Source organism: Schistocerca serialis, chromosome 3, assembly GCF_023864345.2.
Source record: "Schistocerca serialis cubense isolate TAMUIC-IGC-003099 chromosome 3, iqSchSeri2.2, whole genome shotgun sequence".
In the NCBI taxonomy this organism is placed as follows: Eukaryota; Metazoa; Arthropoda; class Insecta; order Orthoptera; family Acrididae; genus Schistocerca; species Schistocerca serialis.
This window is the reverse complement of record NC_064640.1, coordinates 527914949-527936366: the sequence shown is the minus strand read 5'-3', so window position 1 is coordinate 527936366 and position 21418 is coordinate 527914949. Positions and strand designations below refer to the sequence as shown.

General features: G+C 40.9%; 1 protein-coding gene across 1 annotated transcript in view; it reads right to left on the bottom strand.

Moving 5' to 3' along the window:
* Positions 1 to 21418, bottom strand: part of LOC126470406 (WD repeat-containing protein 6) — a 320158-nt gene that overhangs the window by 21833 nt on the left and 276907 nt on the right. The window contains exons 13-15 of the mRNA XM_050098254.1: positions 21034 to 21262; positions 12016 to 12470; positions 11735 to 11894 (exon numbers count right to left, since the gene is read on the bottom strand). Of these exons, the coding sequence (XP_049954211.1) occupies positions 11735 to 11894; positions 12016 to 12470; positions 21034 to 21262 (844 nt within the window). The remainder of the gene's footprint in view (positions 1 to 11734; positions 11895 to 12015; positions 12471 to 21033; positions 21263 to 21418) is intronic.

Genomic DNA, 21418 nt, shown 5'->3' with positions numbered 1-21418 from the left:
CAGAATTCTAATTTTTCTGCATCTGTATATATATTCCATCATGGGATTTGTTGTTGAGAGATTGGAACAATCATTTAGTGAACACTGGCTTCCAGCAGAACTGGAAAAAAGTGATAAGCCCCAAATAGTCACATCCAAATTCAAAGGTTTCCTTGTGCATACTACTCCTTTCTGTACAGGAGTTGAACTTCCCTCTCTAATGTGTTATTTATTCATATACTGTCTCACAATTTTTTCATGTTTCATTAATTATTTAGTTCTTTTATTTATAAATTTTCTACTCAACATTATGTAAACTATATAATAAATTACTCCATGACAAAGAAGCTCTCAGTTGTGATGTCCCACAAAATTGAACAGGTAAATGAATAAATAAATACACATAAAGGAAGAAATGTTGCAGTCCAAGATCAATAGATTGTGAGCACATATCCTGGTATAAGTTTAAAAACTTTCAGCAGCATCTGAACAAGAAACTTCTGGCAGTAATCCCAACTGTCAGATGGTGACACGAAGCTTGCAAGCTTGTCCTTTTTGAGAGAGATGAGTTATTGTGTGACATTAGCTGCAACTTTCTTTCTGCCCTTATTTCCATACTTATCCATAACTGAACAACATAACATTACACAGTATAAATACCAATCCCAGTCCTATAAATATAAGCACACATTTGTGACATTATTTATAGGCGATTAAAAAGATTTAATAAATAAATGTCTTTTACACTTGAGATAGGAATTTAATGTATTCTGCTGTGTACGCATAATTTAGCTCTATTACTTCAAAGGAAATAAGCACGCAGCTGAAACTGATAATTAATAATGATGGAGGAGCAGCTGGTGTACACACAGGAGTACACCATGCTTTCAGAAATATACAAATTACATCTTGGGTTGTCGGGTGTTCTGCAGGATATCAGCGTCGTACTTGCACGATATTTCGGTCACGTAGCTCGAGACCTTCATCAGGTGCGACCTGAGACTGCTCCTCGAGTGCACCTGGTCCAGTATTTATGCCCATGGCCTTCCCCCTCCCCCAACGGCTGCAGGCGCTTCCTCTGTGGTCCGCGCCCATTCCCTGTGACCTGCTGGAGCGTTGCTGCTCCATTTTCCGTCCGCTGCGGTTCTGGGTGTTCCCTCTGCGGTCCGCGCCCACCAAACCCGCTCCTGGGGGTTTCATCTACGGTCTGGGGTACCAGGCGTTCCCCCTGCGGTCCACGCCCACTCACCACGACCTGTTGGAGCGTTGCCGCTCCGTTTTTCGTCTGCTGCGGCTCTGGATGTTCCCTCTGCGGTCCGCGCCCACCAGTCCCACTTTTGGGTGTTCCATCACCCAAAAGTGGGACTGATGGGCGCGGACCGCAGAGGGAACATCCAGAGCCGCAGCAGACGAAAAACGGAGCGGCAACGCTCCAACAGGTCGTGGTGAGTGGGCGTGGACCGCAGGGGGAACGCCTGGTACCCCAGACCGTAGATGAAACCCCCAGGAGCGGGTTTGGTGGGCGCGGACCGCAGAGGGAACACCCAGAACCGCAGCGGACGGAAAATGGAGCAGCAACGCTCCAGCAGGTCACAGGGAATGGGCGCGGACCACAGAGGAAGCGCCTGCAGCCGTTGGGGGAGGGGGAAGGCCATGGGCATAAATACTGGACCAGGTCCACTCGAAGAGCAGTCTCAGGTCGCACCTGATGAAGGTCTCGAGCTACGTGACCGAAATATCGTGCAAGTACGACGCAGATATCCGGCAGAACACCCGACAACCCAAGATGTCATTAGATCGCCGGGAAAGCCTGAAGAGTTACAATATACAAATTGCTAACTAACACTTTAAGCAGCATAAAACAGACATGTACTGTATATGTGAAATAAAGCAAATATGTGAAAACCAGCAAACTGGTTCTCTCTTCCCACTTGAAAAAGGATTTCTCCATAAGCTAGTAAGTTTTCTTTCTTTCTGTGTGTACCTATCAACAACTCAATGCTTCGGCTTTTTGGTAATTGGTCTCCTTCGGTCCAAAAGTAATAAAGAATATTAGAAGTCTTTATTATAAGAGAGCATTTTTTGTTCTCTTTGCATAGATAAAAATCAAAAAAGGCTTTATTCTTAATGATGCTGTCAGTACGAGAAAGACAACCATTGTTATCGCGTAAATTCAGACTTACTTAATTACAATCTTTTTGATTACAATCTTTATTATGCTGTCAGCGCAAGAAAGACAACCATTGTTATCACGTAAATTCAGTCTTACTTAATTATAATAACAGAAATAATGACCTTGGACTATTACTGTGCCTTGACAATCTCCGGTAATTATTAATTTTGTCCTCCTATGAACACAAGAATATAGTATTTTGGGTGCTAATAGTTTGTATAAAAATGCCATTTTAATTCAATAACTGATAATCAAATTACTTTTATAGGACACTGAAATGCAGTCACAAAAAATAAGGAGACCAGATAATGACAAAAATTATGAAATATTCCAGTAAAGTTACAGAAGAGATAGATTTAGTTGAGAATTATTAGCAAACAATTTTAAATTTAAGGCATTTCTTAATTAAATGGTTTCTATATTCGAAAACAGTTTCTCTACAAAATTAAATGACACATTTTTGTAACGTGTGAGGCAATGGAGAAATACAAGGACCTCAGATTTTGTTTTTTCAACCATAAATATCTATCAGCAAAGCACATTTTTCAGAATCTAGGAGCACTAAATGTAGAAATTAAGAATGCTGACAATGAAGTCAAATAATTACAAATATAGTGATGTGAGAGGGAGGAAAGTTAGGAGAATATTTTTTCTAGAAAGAGCTGGTAAGAATTTGTTAACATCCCACTTAGACAATGAATAGACATCATTTAGTTCCAACATGATGGATGTAAAGGAATTATGGGCAATATTTAAATGGAGTGTAAATGGTCCTCTGGAGAAGTGTGTGCTGAGTAAGTGGATCAAGTACAGAAAATACACATCGTGGTTAATAACTAAATTCTAAATACGCTGAGGAAGCAGAGACTATTGCACTCTCAGTTAAAAAATGAATGCTTAAATGATGACAGGCAAAAGTTAGTAGAAATCTGTGCAGCTGAAAAAAGATCGATCTGCAAAGCTTACAATTACCACTTTTTTCATACCTTAGCAAAAGTTCTTGCCGAGGACCAGAGAATATTCTGATCATACCTAACTCAGTACATTTTCACCAATGGCAATTGTTCATCAGAGACAAGGGTAACATCAAGAGTGTACCAGTGAAGTGTAATTAGGCCGCTCTTATTCTCTATATACATTAATGGTCTGACGGACAGGGTGGGCAACAATCTGCTGCTGTTTGCTGATGATGCTGTGGTGTATAGGAAGGTGCTGTCATTGAGTGATTGTAGGAGGATACAGGATGACAGACAAAATTTCTAGTTTGCTCTAAATGTAGAAAAATGGAAGTTAATACAGATGAGTAGAAAAACAATCCTGTAATGTTCCAATATGGCATTACTAGTGTGCTGCTTGACACAGTCATGTCAATTAAATATGTAGGTGTAATGTTCTAAAGTGATATGATATGAAATGAGAATGTAAGGATGGTAGTGGAGAAGCTGAACGGTCAACTTCAGTTTATCAGGAGAATTTTAAGAAAGTGTAGCTCATCTCTAATGGAGAGCACATATAGAACACTAGTGCAACTTATTCTTCAATAATGCTTGAGCGTTAGGGATTCCCACCAGGTTAGATTAAAGGAACACATGGCAGCAATTCAGAGACATGGTGCTAGATCTGTTAGTGATATGTTCTATCAAACTGCAAGTATTATGTAGATACTTTGTGAAATGGAGGGAAGGCGACACTCTATTCCTGAAATACTATTGAGAAAATTCAGACAAACAACATTTGAAGCTGACTGCAGAACGATTCTACTGCTGCCATCATACATTTCGTTTAAGGGCCACACAGATAAGATAAGAGACATTAGCATTCATAAGGTGGCATGTAAACAGTTGTTTCCCCCTTGCTCTATTTGCAAAAGGAAAAGGGAAGGAAATGACTAGTAGTGGTAAAAGGCATCTTCCACCATACACCATACAGTGGCTTGCAGAATATGTATGTAGACACAGATGTAGAAGCAATACTACTCATGTCACTTACCAGATGATGTATTCAAAGCACATCTTTATTTAGACACAAAGACAACCACCACCAAATGGGAAGAGTGCCTAGGGGACATCCAGCATTTAAATACTAAGTATGCCACAGAGCATGTCTCATGAGATTGGGGTGTTTGCTACACAAGGCAAACCATTTGGAAACTCCCACTCACTATGTTCCCCTAAACTCCAAAGATGAGAACTTGCTTTCCATTATACCACCTTATTCTTCTATGCAAATGAACTCTCTCTTTCCTTTCTTGAATCACCTCCATTAGATAATTTCTTTATTTTTCTCCTTCATAATTGTCCCTCTTATTCTCCTCTTATTTGTAGTGGTCCTTTCTTTTGCTTTTTTTTCTTTTTTTATATATTTATATTTACTTCTCACTCTTTCATTGACTTCTACCTTCTCCGACCTGAAGATGGTGCAGTGCTTACTCGTATAATGTTTTGACCATTTATGCCTGTCTTCTTCCTTATACAAAGTGAAAGCTTTTCAAACCTTCCCCTCAGCTATTTCTCTTTTCTGTCTGAAGAAGCTAGCAGTGCTGTTACTGGTAGTTATTAATTTCTGTCTATTGTACAGGTATTTCTATCTCATGTACTGGCTAATGGTTCTAATGGACCAATCTGATTCACTTTGATGTTCTCATGTTACACTTTTTCTTCTTCTACATGAATGACTGTATGACAACAAGTTGTTTTGTGCAGAGAACATCCGACTTAAATTTTTGTGATTGTGGAGTGGTATGCTACAAGCATGAATCAGCAGTGGAACTGTGCAAGCAAGGACCTGAGCTAAACGTCTTCGATGAACTCTGTTATGACTTAGATGTTGTTGAAAACTACACTAGTATGTTGAAAGGCATGATGCAATGCCTAGAAGATCCTGTAATAAACTGTGAGCAAGAATCTGCAGAAAATTCAAGTAAACAATACTTTCACACTGGCACCTGTGATATTAAATATAGTGTGCCGTTAAGACATAGGTATGAAGTTCTGTCCGAAGAAGGTGAAAACTGTGAAAAGAACTGCAGAGGCATGAAAGATGACTTAATCAACCATAATAGCCATAGGCAAACATACACATTGCAATCTCGGCTTAAGACTCCCAAATGTACAAGCCATGTGGAGTAAAAGACAGGCACAAACTTAAAGATATTACTTATCAAAAGAAGGTAAAGGTGAAATACTAATATCATCAAAAAGTCATGAGAAAGACCTAGCCACGATCATGGCTGAAGAGCAGACACAGTTTAGAGTGACAGGGAAACATGAAGCCTGGTGTGCTATAATGTGAAGTACTCAGGAACTAAGAGATATTTAGTAAAAAGTGTGGCAGTTTGTCATAATTGGTGGAGGAAATAATGTTTAGTGAAATGAAAGTAGACTTGCAACATTGGCAGTGACAGAAGTTCTTGAAAAACAAGTGCAAGCAAATTTTGTTGTTGTTAGTATCCCGCACAAACACAATCTAATAGAAAACTCTAGTGTGTATCAGGAAACTGTTACAACAAACAAGAAGTTTCAGAAGATTTGCAGGAGATATCAGCATGCCACATTCACTGAAACAAATGATGTGGGGGAACATTTTACCAAGCATGGTCTACTTAGAAATCACAGTGGGAAGATCATGCTGTGCAAAAAAATATTAGACATGATTATGAAGAGTGTTCCAAGTGCACCAGCAAACAATACAATAGCAGTGCCATTGTCAGCAAAGCCTGTAACTGCTGCAGAGGAAGATTTGCATTCACCAGACAAAGACTCAACAGGACCTAACACAGGGGCAGAGCTACTAGTATATACAACTCTGTCAGCAGCAGGCTGTTCTCCAACACAAGCAGTACTGTTGTCACAAGCAGATGAATCAATACTGCAAACAACAACTCCACAGCTACAGTGCACCTGCACCAAAATCAGCAGCACCAAAGACATCATCATCACTGGCAGCAACTGCAACAGTGGTAGCAACAGCAGCAGTATCAGCAACAGCAGGGGCTTGAGAGGGATGCAGAAGGAGTCACGGGATCACACTCAGCAGGAACGAGGGTTTTCTGTACTCGCAGCTGGGGTGAAGAGTAACATAGATACTACACTCCTGGAAATGGAAAAAAGAACACATTGACACCGGTGTGTAAGACCCACCATACTTGCTCCGGACACTGCGAGAGGGCTGTACAAGCAATGATCACACGCACGGCACAGCGGACACACCAGGAACCACGGTGTTGGCCGTCGAATGGCGCTAGCTGCGCAGCATTTGTGCACCGCCGCCGTCAGTGTCAGCCAGTTTGCCGTGGCATACGGAGCTCCATCGCAGTCTTTAACACTGGTAGCATGCCGCGACACCGTGGACGTGAACCGTTTATGCAGTTGACGGACTTCGAGCGAGGGCGTATAGTAGGCATGCGGGAGGCCGGGAGGACGTACCGCCGAATTGCTCAACACGTGGGGCGTGAGGTCTCCACAGTACATCGATGTTGTCGCCAGTGGTCGGCGGAAGGTGCACGTGCCTGTCGACCTGGGACCGGACCGCAGCGACGCACGGATGCACGCCAAAACCGTAGGATCCTACGCAGTGCCGTAGGGGACCGCACCGCCACTTCCCAGCAAATTAGGGACACTGTTGCTCCTGGGGTATCGGCGAGGACCATTCGCAACCGTCTCCATGAAGCTGGGCTACGGTCCCGCACACCGTTAGGCCGTCTTCCGCTCACGCCCCAACATCATGCAGCCCGCCTCCAGTGGTGTCGCGACAGGCGTGAATGGAGGGACGAATGGAGACGTGTCGTCTTCAGCGATGAGAGTCGCTTCTGCCTTGGTGCCAATGATGGTCGTATGCGTGTTTGGCACCGTGCAGGTGAGCGCCACAATCAGGACTGCATACGACTGAGGCACACAGGGCCAACACCCGGCATCATGGTGTGGGGAGCGATCTCCTACACTGGCCGTACACCACTGGTGATCGTCGAGGGGACACTGAATAGTGCACGGTACATCCAAACCGTCATCGAACCCATCGTTCTACCATTCCTAGACCGGCAAGGGAACTTGCTGTTCCAACAGGACAATGCACGTCCCCTGTATCCCGTGCCACCCAACGTGCTCTAGAAAGTGTAAGTCAACTACCCTGGCCAGCAAGATCTCCGGATCTGTCCCCCATTGAGCATGTTTGGGACTGGATGAAGCGTCGTCTCACGCGGTCTGCACGTCCAGCACAAACGCTGGTCCAACTGAGGCGCCAGGTGGAAATGGCATGGCAAGCCGTTCCACAGGACTACATCCAGCATCTCTACGATCGTCTCCATGGGAGAATAGCAGCCTGCATTGCTGCGAAAGGTGGATATACACTGTGCTAGTGCCGACATTGTGCATGCTCTGTTGCCTGTGTCTATGTGCCTGTGGTTCTGTCAGTGTGATCATGTGATGTATCTGACCCCAGGAATGTGTCAATAAAGTTTCCCCTTCCTGGGACAATGAATTCATGGTGTTCTTATCTCAATTTCCAGGAGTGTATTAATGTAGATATTTCCACCATAAAAATTTTGTATCAGAATGTTCAGAATGTGTCATGTAAACTTGACGAGATTGAAATATTATTAGCAACTGAGACAGCACAAATTTTAATTAAGTTAGAATGATACTTTAAAGAGAATGAAATGTGTGTTTACAATCCAGCGAACTTTAAAGGATTTAATCATTTCTGCAGGGACAAACGTAAGGAAGGGAGAATTACACCATATGTAAGCAGTGAGACAAAGTAAATTTCTCCATGGCCAATTGAAAATAGTTCATAAATGTTTTTCAAAGCAGTAGTTATGGAAATAAAGTTACAGGGAGAGATATGTTACATACTGGGTCTGTTCAGATCACCTAGCTCACCAATAAATAGCTTTTTAAAAGAACTAGAAGTATTTCTAGATCAGGTCATAAATGAATTCCCTTATGTAGTTATAGTGGGGGATCCAAATACTGATACATTAAAAGATAATTGTCATAAAAGAAGTTTCTGTGATCCGATCAATGCCTACAATCTCCAATTAGGTATTTGAAGCCCAACAAGATGTTGCCAGACCTCACAAACATTGATAGATCAGACAAGTACTTCAAATATTGGGAGTAAATGTTATGTGTGAAAAAATTCTCCTAGAATCCAGATAGTTAAAACCAGAAAATTTGAGTAGACTACAAACATTAGTAAATGGGGAAGACTGACAGGAAAAACACTCCATAAATAATGTTGAGGAGAGATGGGAGTGATTTTGTTCAACACTAAGCTATTACATAAATACTGCTTGCTCTACTGTATCCAGAAGTCTAAATATGGGAGTTAATAACAAATGGACCACCTCAGATATTATAAAATCAAGGGAAGATCTAAAAATGACATATGAAAATTGCCGGATAACCAAAACCATGGCTAAATTGACACATATAAGGAGAAGAAGAGAGCCTACAGTAGAATTATAAGAGAAACTAAGTCCAAATTTTATCAGAACGAAATTTCAACTTCTAAAAACATTTCCAAGACTGGATGCTCACAAATCAGTGGGTGCAGGAAAGGGTCTGCTAGGAAAGAGAGCAGTAATATAATTTTAGAGAAAGATGGTCCCAAAAGCCAAGTAATATGTATAATATATCCAATACTACAGCATGTATTTTTCTGATGCCAACAAGTAAATAAGAGATAGATAGCAAAAATAACACACACTCCAAGGCCCAAAAACACGGAAGGTCTTGATGGGATACCTATCTGTATAGTAGAGTACTGTTTTCAGTGGTTGGTAGAACTCTGACTAATTTAATAAACTCAACCATGGAACATGGGATATTTCTTAAATGTCTGAAAAAAGAGTAAGGTTGTGCTCATTCATAAGGGTGATGATAAGAAAAATCCAATAAACTATAGGTCAATTACTATAATGCCCGTCTTATCTAAAATTGTGGAAACAGTCTTGAAGGATAGAATATTAAATTTTATAGAGAAGAATGACATACTAAATGAGGTACATCGTGGATTTAGAAAATATAGATCTACCACCACAGCCATAGCTAATTTTGTAGCCGAAGTTATTGGAGCATTCGATCAAACAAAGAAAAGTTTGTGGTATTTTCCTTGACCTCTCAAAGGTATTTGATTGTGTGTGTCACTACAAACTAATTCACAAGCTGATCTATTATAATATATCACGGGAAAGGCAAATGACATCATACAATTATTTATGGAAAACAGAGAGCAGTGTGTAGAAGTAAAACGTAAAAAGAATTGTGCTATTGTAAACATACACTCTAATTTTCAGGCAGTTAATTATGGTCTACCTCAGGCAACAGGTTTAGGTCCCCGTCTGTTCATTCTGTACATAAATGATATGACATCAGCAGTAGATGACAATGTAGTAATGTTTGCAGATGAAACTTCACTCGTACTAAAAAGTGACTTGGTAAAAGAACTGGAGTCAAGTGCTTCTGCAAATCCGAGTGAGGCTTACAAATATTTCAGTGAAAACATGTTTGTAAATGGGAATAAGTCAACACAGACACAAGTACGGGTGTCATCATTGAAAAGCATTTGACTTGGGAGAACCATATCAGCAAAGTACGCTCAAAAGTAAGCACTAACATATTCTTAATGAGGTGGATATTGAGGACAGTACGCAGACACGCTGTTAATAATGTACTATGGTCTAGTCTACCCCCACTTATCTTACTGCATTTTAGTCTGTGGAAATGCTAGTGAAGCTTCAAAAGAAGGCTGTTAGATGCATTGCAAATGTTACCCCAAGCCAATCCTGCAGAAATACAATCAGGCAACTTAATATCATGACAGTCCCTTTACTATTTATATTGAAAACAATTATGCATGTGAAAGCAAATAGTACTATCCAGATGAATAGAGATATACACAATTACAAAATGAGAAATAGAGATGATTATCATCTACACAGGAAATGGCTCAAATTATACAAGAAAGATCCTATAACTGCTGGGTGAATTTACACAATAAACTGACACTCAGCATAAAAAGCATTCGAAAGACATCTATTTTCAGAAACAAATTAAAAGGTTATTTAGTCTCCTTAACCCTGTATAGTTTAAATGAATACCTAGAAGCTGAACAATAGAGAGTATTTTTTTTTCAAGCAGCGAGGCCATCGTAAAATGTGTACCCATAAATCAGTAAGCACAAACATAAAATACTTGTACTGTCTTATTATATAAGAATGATGATGTTGCTGCCACACAGAGTGGCCATGCTGTTAGAGGTGCCATGTCACGGATTGCGTGCCACATCCTGCCGGAGGTTTGAGTTCTCCCTCGGGTATGGGTGTGTGTGTGTTGTTCTTAGAATAAGTTAGTTTAAGTAGTGTGTAAGTCTAGAGATCAATGACCTCAGCAGTTTGGTCCCTCAGGAAATCGCACACATTTTTTGATCCTGTTCTGTTGCTGCTTGCCCTTTTTTGTTTGTTTCAGGTGCACTGAAAGACATGCTGTTATAAAGTGAGGCTACCAGAGTGTAACATGGCAGAATTACTCAGTGCATGGTGTAGACTACTGGAGTGTCATGGTGAAAGAATGATATTGTGAAAATGTGAGGAAGAGCATAAGATTACTGTGTTGTCATGAGATTTGGTATTTATCACACAGAAAAATTTACATTCTGCTAAATTGCGTATGTCTGATTCATGTAATGTATATAATTGAAACATTGACTACATCTTTGTGACTGCATCTATATCATGAAAATTGTCTACAGAAGGATTAAGAAATAAATAAATGAATATAAAGTGTCAAAGATACACAAAATACATATATTTCAGTGAAGTGAGATAAGGTAAACAGCAAAGGAATCCCTGAGATTTACGAATAAAGCATAATTACTTTTTTAAAAAAAGCGACATTACCTTTGTAGATCACTAGATGGCATTTAATATTACCTCAACAGTTAACATATGAAGACAAAGTGACAAGTGGCAGCCACTGCTATCATTATAATGACTTACATCCTCTCAACAATCCATTAAATACAAAATACTCCAAACACATGTGAATGAAGAAATGTACAACAATCAAATAAAAACCTTTTTTGCTGAGAAACTAAATGCTTCCTGTATTCTAAAGGCTCAGTCTTTTTCAATGACTGTTTTAATACAGAGCTATATGGAACAATATTATGAAAAGGATAGTAAAAACTGAAACATTGTTAAATGCTGTAACACAGTTTAGAACCAATTGCATCAAAGAAATACAAGTTCTTGATTGAATAACATACAATAAAACATACACCAGACAATATAGGTACTGTAATGTGACAAACAGGAAATGTTCAAAATATAATGGAGGCATGTTTATGGGTTTATGATCTCTGTACTTTACAGTTTTCAAGTGATTTACAGAATAAAGAAACTCCTAACTCTCTTATTGAAAACCAACTTTCATGACAACATAATTTTTGTGTATTTCACATGGCAGTGTTATCTATTCCTCTCATGCCATCTAACATTTCCTGGTACACTCAGTGAGTACTAATCTGAGTAAAGACTAAGTGAAGAAATCATTGATATGGTAAAAGAAGTTGAAATCTACTCACTCTGTTCTCCATGCAAGAAATCCTTTAATGTCAGTAATGGTACTACAAAAGCTTTGAAGTTTCGTAGCATTCAGTTTGCATGATAGGTAACTCCAGCTCCACAATGCAATGCATTGATCCACAGAACCAGTAATAATGAATCCATTAAACATTTTTATGCCTGCAACAAATGTAAACCAGTAGAAAAACATTCCTTTTCAATTCTGATAGATTCCACAGCAAACAAGTTGCAGCTATTACTGAATAATGTGAATATTTTCTTCTGAATAATTATTGCATACCTGTAATCTGTGCAAGATGTGCAGTTGTATCTTCCCACTGAGAAACACAAACTACATCCATATCTCCAGCATTCCCAATCTTCAAATCAAGCATGGTTAGTGATAGTGCATTATCATCACCACCTGTACCAATAACAAACCTCTCACATGATACACTAAATGTATCACTACTATTAATGCCTGTTTGGTGCACTTTAATGGAAAACAATGGTTTTCTCTGTTTCTCTGTCTGAACAAAGGAATTTTTATGATTGTTAGGCATCTGAAATTTACTTCTTACTGCGTCATGGATATCAGCAGTTAAATCCCATAATTTTAAACATCCATTGGTGTCCATTGTAAAAACAAAATAATGACTCCTAGTGAAAAGATAGCCAACTTTCAACACACACATTTGGCTGGGAAATGCTTTCAGATGATTTAGATGGTCACACTGTGTATTGTAATTTAGCAACCTGGAAAATAAAATCATTAGTGTGTGAGTTACTGAGACATTTAAAATTCAGAGAAGAATGGCTAAGATTCTGCTGTATTTTAAACAGCCTAGAAAATTTCACAACTCTACATACTAATGCTAAGACCTTCAACAGTCATATACCATCTAAAATATGAAATATTAATAAAAACATCTCATCTAAAGGTACATACATTGCACAAGGAAAATAGTGAAACCAAGAGTGAGTATTTTAAAAATATCAGGACACAGTCTGTTGCATATAAGTTCACCACGAAACCCGTTAACAAATTAATACTGTGAAACCATTTACTCACACCAACAATAACAGTTCCTACACAGGCGATGTTCCGTTCTTTCAGTATTTTTATTAATTGTTCAGTTTTATGAATAGAAGAGCAAATACAGATAATGAAACATGCATCTGTGCGGCAATGTAACTGCAGCAGCACTGCTGGCCGAAGTGGCCGTGCGGTTAAAGGCGCTGCAGTCTGGAACCGCAAGACCGCTACGGTCGCAGGTTCGAATCCTGCCTCGGGCATGGATGTTTGTGATGTCCTTAGGTTAGTTAAGTTTAACTAGTTCTAAGTTCTAGGGGACTAATGACCTCAGCAGTTGAGTCCCATAGTGCTCAGAGCCATTTTTTTGCAGCAGCACTGAATTTGGAATTAATCCAATACACATTTTCAAAAAAGAAGAATTATTAAATTTTGACATTATAACTGAAGTGGCACACCTTGAAGTACACATGGATGTTGTATTGATAACTAATAAGTCACTCATAAAGAGAAAAATCAGACAGTTATATGTGACATTAACTCATCATATATAATGAACTTCAAGACTTGAGTTTGCACAAAACAGAAAATCACATATGCTACGTTGATATAATGAACAGATAGAATCCTCTCTCTGCACATCTTTTACCAAATGGAAAGCTACACATTACTAACAATCAAACCTCACTGGCTGATCTAGCAGTCAAGTCAATTTTGTAATAAGTCTGCCAAAAAGTGACACCATGAAAATAATTTCTGATTAGGCCCCAGATGTTGGAGAGTCAAGGAATATGGTCCAATGGTAATAGCTTGTTTGCTGCTACTAACAAAAAGATGTGCATAGAATAAGTCAAGAATGTCTATAACTCAAAGAAGAGTTATAGACATTCTTGACTTATTTTATGCACATCTTTTTGTTAGTAGCAGCAAACAAGCTATTTGTTGTGACAGTGCCACGAGATTTAAAAATGGCGCTACGTCAGTACGCGAACACGGCGATAGAGGCACTCCGCAACTCGGCCGAGCGCAGGAGCGCCACCTGGCTATGAACGGCGCCGGCCGCATGTCACGGCACGGCAGTCGAATGACAGATACGGAGTTAATAGCATGTAACCCGCTATTGTTTCTACTTTTGTATATCCACGCAATTTATTAGTGATTAAAGGTTATAACACTTTTTGGCGACGAGGTCAGATATTTTTTTTCCTGCATTGTGGAATTGTGTGTTCGTGTCGGGGCAGACATGGAACAGCTTATGCAAGTGCTCATTGAACAACAAACACAGCTGACGGCTGCTATTCAGGCACAACAAACACAGCTGACGGCTGCTATTCAGGCATTGTCGACGTCGCTTACTCATCGTCTGTCTTCCTCTTCTCCGCCTCCATTCCCTCCTTACGATGAGGCCGCTGAAGACTGGGAGGATTACGAGAAGCGTTTGCGGCAACACTTCTTGGCTTTTGGCATTGTCGATGCTCCTATGTGTAAGTCGTTATTTCTATCTTGGATTTCCCCACGGATCTATCAGCTGCTATCTCAGTTAGCCCCTCTGCGGGAACCTGCCTCTCTGTCCTTCCAATAAATGTGTGAATTATTGTCTAACTATTACCGAAAAAACACCCACGTCGTTGCTGCCCGCATGGCGTTCTACCGGTGTCGTAAACAGCTCCATCAATCTCACCGGGCTTGGGCGGCGGAACTACACGGTCTGAGTAGGAAATGTCAGTTTGTTATGGACACTCATCATGAGTCTTATGCTGATTCAATGGTTCGGGACGCTATTCTACGGCTTGCTCCTGATAAAGAAGTTTGGCAACATGCCTTACAACTGCCAAACCCGTCGTTGTCGGAAGTTCTCAGCATCGCTCAATCTTTTGAAGTGTCTCACGCTGCTGGTGCGCAAATAGACGCGTGGTGTGATGTGGGCGCTGTACAGACCACTTTCGACGCGGAAAATTTGCCTGTTTCACAGGGGAATGATGATGTGGCGGCGGTTCACTCGCGTCAACAACGTCGCGTTGGGCCACCACGCTCGCAGCGAAAACAGCAACCACAGAAGCAGGTTCATTCCGCACTTCCTTCTTGTCCACGTTGTTTCGTACAGCATGACAGGGCCACGTGTCCAAAACGTTGGGCCATGAGTAATTCATGTAGGAAAAAAGGCCACATTGCTTCTGTGTGTCAGTCCCCTAAAGTTCCTGTCGACGAGGACGAGGCATTGGACATGGATGTTAACTGTGTGCTTTCTCAAACAAATAAGTTGTTTGTTACTGTTCATGTTCTGGATAAAGACATTCGCATGCAAGTGGACACGGGCTCTGCAGTAACTCTCATTAATTGTCGCACGTATTTGGAGTTGGGCTCCCCTCCCTTGTCTTCCGTTACGTGAAATCTGCAAACTTATAATAAGCAGAAAATTCTTATCGTTGGCCAGTTTGATGCTTCCACTGCCTACAAGTCTGTTGTTAGGCCCCTCACGTTTTATGTGATGGATCGTGATGGCACGGAAAACCTGTTCGGTTATGATGCTTTCCAGTTGTTCGGGTTCTCCATTGATGATGATGTGCACCTCATATCTGAGGATATTCCGTATCAACAGCTGGATGGATTGTGTTCTGAATTCTCGTCCGTGTTCTCTGCTGGTCTGGGTCGGGCCAAGGATTTTGAAGCCCACATTACTCTTAAACCTACAGCTCGCCCTAAGTCTTTCTGGGCACGCCCTATTCCGATGGCGTTGCGTGCGCCTGTCAAGGCTGAGATAGACAGGTTAACAGCTTCAGGGATTCTCCTTCCTGTTACCTCCAGCGAATGGGCATCGCCAATCGTGGTGGTTTCTAAACCAAATGGGAGTCTGCGATTGTGCAGTGATTTTAAAGCCACTGTCAACGCTCACAGCCTCATTGACACTTATCCTCTTCCCCGTCCTGAGGAGTTATTTCCCAAGCTTGCTGGGGGCCAGTTCTTTTCCAAACTTGACTTATCGGAGGCGTACCATCAATTGCCGTTGGATGCGTCTTCCAAGGAATTTCTCGTCATCAACACTCCTTGTGGGTTGTATCACTACCAGCGGTTACCATTTGGCGTCGCTAGCGCGCCGGCCATTTTTCAGCGGTTTTTGGAACAGCTCACGGCTTCCGTTCCTGGCTGCATCAACTACCTGGATGACATTGTTGTCACGGGGGCCTCCGCTGAGGAGCACCTTCGCAATTTGCGTTCACTGTTTCGGGTTCTGCATTCGGCTGGGTTGAAGTGCAATCTGGACAAGTCACAGTTCTTCCAACCCTCCATTGTTTATCTTGGTTTCCACTTGTCCCGTGAGGGTATACGTCCTCTACAACAGCACGTTGCGGCCATTACCGCTCTACCCCGGCCGTCTACGGTCAAAGAACTTCAGGCGTTACTAGGCAAGATTGCTTATTATCACAAATTCATTCCCTACGCGGCGGCGGTGGCTCATCCTCTGCATCAGCTGTTACGCAGAAACGTTCCTTTCTGCTGGTCCGACGAGTGTGAGCAGGCTTTTGTCCGCCTGAAGGCTCATTTGCAGTCGGCGCCTTGTCTTGCCACATTCCGTCCGGGTCAGCACTTGGTTCTGGCAACTGACGCGTCACAGTATGGCCTAGGGGCTGTTCACGCCCATCGGTATGAGGATGGGTCAGAACGACCCATCGCCTACGCTTCCAAGGCCCTCAACGATGCCCAACGGCGTTACTCTCAAGTCGAAAAGGAGGCGCTCGCTATCATTTATGCTCTAAAAAAGTTCAGTGTTTTTTTGTATGGTTCTAAGTTTCACCTCATCACCGACCACAAGCCGCTGGTCTCTCTGTTCAGCCCCTCGGCATCACTTCCAGATAAGGCAGCACACCGCCTGCAACGTTGGGCCTTATACTTGTCTCGTTTTCACTATGAGATTCACTTTCGCCCCACGGCCCAGCACGCCAACGCTGAAGAAGCCCTAATAACTGGTACAATGGCAAGTAACCTCTGCCATATGCAGAGTATGGCTGCAGATGTAGAACTATTAAGTAAAATTTCTATATCACATTGCCCAGACTTAAAAAAAGAATATTAAAATCACCACAAAGTATCATTTTCCTACTTTAGTCAGGTAGGTGGCATAATAAGGTTTCATATTTATCTAAAAGCTTCTAAAAATTTCCCAGTGGGGATCTGTAAGTTCTAATTATTATAATTATGCTATTAATCCATTATGACTTCACATGCACTTGATTCCATGTGTGTTCTGCAGAAAAACTTCTTGTGTCTGCAGTTTTCAATTTGTGATTATTTTTCACATAAAGGACAACTCCTCCTTTCTCCATATGAGAAATTTGGTACAGTAGGCTCAAAAGCAACAGCATTACAGTATATGCAACAGTCATTATCACAAACATTCAATCAATTCAAGATTACTCAATCATCTCCCTGTGGAATATGGAAAATAATTAACTCCATTAAAAACAAAAATTCAAACAAGACATTAAAAAGATGTTCTCCTAAAGAATCTAGTATACTCTACATCTACATCTACATCCATACTCCGCAAGCCACCTGACGGTGTGTGGTGGAGGGTACCTCGAGTGCCTCTATCGGTTGTCCCTTCTATTCCAGTCTCGTATTGTTCGTGGAAAGAAGGATTGTCAGTATGCCTCTGTGTGGGCTCTAATCTCTCTGATTTTATCCTCATGGTATCTTCGTGAGATATACGTAGGAGGAAGCAATATACTGCTTGACTCTTCGGTGAAGGTATGTTCTCGAAACTTCAACAAAAGCCCGTACCGAGCTACTGAGCGTCTCTCCAGCAGAGTCTTCCACTGGGGTTTATCTATCATTTCTGTAACGCTTTTGCGATTACTGAATGATCCTGTAATGAAGCGCGCTGCTCTCCGTTGGATCTTCTCTACCTCTTCTATCAACCCTATCTGGTACGGATCCCACACTGCTGAGCAGTATTCAAGCAGTGGGCGAACAAGTGTACTGTAACCTATTTACTGTGTTTTTGGATTGCATTTCCTTAGGATTCTTCCAATGAATCTCAGTCTGGCATCTGCTTTACCAACGATCAACTTTATACGATCATTCCATTTTAAATCACTCCTAATGCGTACTCCCAGATAATTTATGAAATTAACTGCTTCCAGCTGCTGATCTGCTATATTGTAGCTAAATGATAGGGGATCTTTCTTTCTATGTATTCACAGCACATTACACTTGGCTACATTGAGATTCAATTGCCATTCGCTGCACCATGCGTCAATTCGCTGCAGATCCTCCTGCATTTCAGTACAATTTTCCATTGTTACAACTCAGCTATATATTTAATTTATCACTTTCCTGCGGTTTCTTTTGAGCAGAGTAAAGTATGCAACTGCAACAATGCTCTTTAGAAATGGCAGTATGACAGAAATTAATTATTACCAACAATTTTTACTATTGACTTTCTTCTCAAAAGTTTTTGGAAAAGGTGATATATTTCAGAGTGGTTGAGTATATCCAGAAATACAAGATTCTGACCCAGCAGGGCCTCTCCACTGAACATGCCATCTACCATTTCATTGACCATGTATTAAAATATCTAATTGACAAGATTTCATGTACCAGGATTTTTTGTGATCTGCATACAGCACTTGACTGTGTAAATCACAACATCGTTTTGGAGAAGCTTAAATTTTATGGCTTTCAAGGCATATTAAGTAACTGAATTCATGTTTATTGATAAGAAGCAAGGGGTCACATTAGACGACTTACACAGCTCTTGCGATGAATCTTTTTCTGCAAGGGGACAAACCATCAACAGACATACAGCAGGAAGGAAATAAAATATGTAATAATGGTTGTTTGAAATTCAGAGTGTGTAACCGAACAGAATTTGAATTGACAATCACATATTATAGATCTTAGCAAATGATTGGTTCAGTAACATTTGCTCTGTATATAATTGCTAATTTTGGTAACAAAAGTTTCAAAAATTAACTTATTTTCATGCACTTACAATCATTAATGTCACATGGAATAATTTTAGGGTAATTCCTTACAAAGAGACAAAAGTATTCATGACACAGGTACATACTGTAAGAATAATATCCAGTGTCCATCCTCAAACTTCATGTAGGCAACTGTTTAAAAAAAATTAGGCATACTAACAACAGCCTCACAATATGTTTAGTCTCCTATAACGTTTCCTATACAGATTCAAGCATATTTGAAAATAATAGCTGCAGTCATAAATGTAACACTAGGAATAAATATAGTCTCCACTGTCTAAACCTTATCCTTACGCTTGCACAATAAGGAGCAAAGTATAGAGTCATAAATGTATTTGACCATCTCTCTTGTGAATTAAAGGTGCTGGCAGACAATGAAAGTTTTACAAACAAATTGAAATCATTTATACTTGACTTCTCCCTCTACTTCGTAGATGCATTTCTGAGGAGACAGTGTGCATATGATCGGGTTACATTTACCAAATTTTGTTGTAAATTAAGAGAAACAAAAATTCCAGTTATGAAAACCATGTCTTATTTGTGAACCTACTGACACAATTCCACATTGTGGGGAGTTATTGAAAACATGAGCCATGGCACATGCAAAATTCTAGACTAAATTAAATTATCCTGTAGCAGCTAACTACACTGCCCAGTCACATTAACAAACAACCTGTCAAAAGCCTAAATAATCATATTTTGCAGTGCAAACCATTGAAAGGTATGCAGGAAGAGTCAGTGAGGTTCTGGAAGGCACCTACGGGGATGTGGAGCCACACCAACTACAGTGCTGTGGCCAGCTGCACTAGGTTTCTTAGTTGAGGATCCATAGCGCAAAGAACCCAATCGAGGTGGTCCCACAGATTCTTTATTGTGTGTTAATCCAAGCAGTTTGGAGGCCACAGGAGTACAGTAAACCCATCCTGGTTCTGAACCACAAACATACACTTTGAGTTGTGTGACATGGTGCATTGTCCTGCTGGTATATGCCATCATGCTCAGGAAAAACAAACTGGCATACCTCTGCTGACCCACTGTGCCTTCCAGAATGACAAGATCATCTAGGGAATACCACAAAAACATTCCCCAAACCATAACGCTGCCTCCTCCAGCCTGGAGCCTTCTGTCAAGTGTCTGCGGAGTGTTGGTTTCAGATGTTTCATGCTGTACGTGCCATCGACCATCTGTCTGATGAAGTATAAGATTCAATTCATCTGAAAAGACAACCTGTCGCCACTCAGTGGACAGTCAGGTGTGATACTGTCATGCAAATTCTGGCCTTCATCACAGATGAACAGCAGTCAGCATGGTTGCTTGAACCAGGTGCCTGCTGGGGAGGCCCTTATGCAGCAACAATCGCTGAATCGTCATTGAGGAGACACTGTTCACAGTCCCTTGGTTCATCTGGGTGGTGAGTTGCATAACAGCTGCACATCTATTCACCCAGACACATCTTCATAGTCAGCATTCACCCTTGTCCTCTATGGACCATGGTGCACCACAGTTTCCTGTGTGCCAGTTCCGATAGCACCATTTTGCAATGCACAGTATACTTTAACCATGGTGGCACATGAATGGTTTACAAACTTAACAGTTTTGAAAATCTTCCACCCTTGGCCCAAAATCTAAAGATCAAGTCCTTTTGGATGTCAGATAAATCACTCTGTTTCCACTTTACGACAAATGCACTGTTTTCTGCATCCCCGAAAAGCTTTATATACCCTCCACTGATAGTGCTGCCACCTGCCACAGTGAGTAGTTGTTGCACATGGATGTCAAACATAAGTGGTGATCACATTAAACAGGCTGGGCCATGTATAAGCAATATGTGCACTAAAGTACCATATGTACATGTATCGAGTTCTGCAAGACTTCTGTTTCTTTGATTAAAACACTGTTTTTTCAAAAGAACTGCACTCATCTATGGCACTTCATTTTATCTTGAATTTTGTAGTGCAGCATGTTCACCAGATAATCTCAACAGATGTATCCTGAACTTGACAGCCTCAGATGCTTGTGTTTTCGGCAATAGTCAATTAATATTATTCTACACTCTTAAATAAATTTTGTTTACAATATTTCTGGTTTCAGCTGCAGTTCCTTCTTCACATATTGAAAAATAAAATGGCATCCTTGAAGTACTTTCAGAATTTTCATTTGAAAAGAGAGATAAAGTGCAATTTAGAGGACGGGAGGAAGGTGGGATCATCAGAAAATTATTGTAATGTAACAATAGGATAGTTTTGTCAGTCTTGTAACATAAATGATTATATCCAGCTTAATGAACTCAAAACATAGTTACCTCCAGTTCCCATCTGAACACCCTACCAAAATAAAAGCAAATGGAACAGTGTATTCACAAGTGTCTCTTGGGGTGTGTTCGGTTTGCAAGATGCAGATGTCCATATACCGCATATCTGCCTCTGCCACAGGCCGCAGTGACTTCCAAGATGCTTTCTTCTTACCTCCACATTTATTCAAAATATCTGAGCAAACTTCAGAGCAATACACTTGTGGCAATACAGCTTCATCTGAAAGAGAAACATGAGAGGAGATACTCAATGTTGACACTAACATAAACACGTGTGCAACCCGCGCGCGCCCACACACACACACACACACACACACACACACACACACACACACACACACACAAGGGAAGGGAGAGGTGCTGCTTGGGTGAAAGT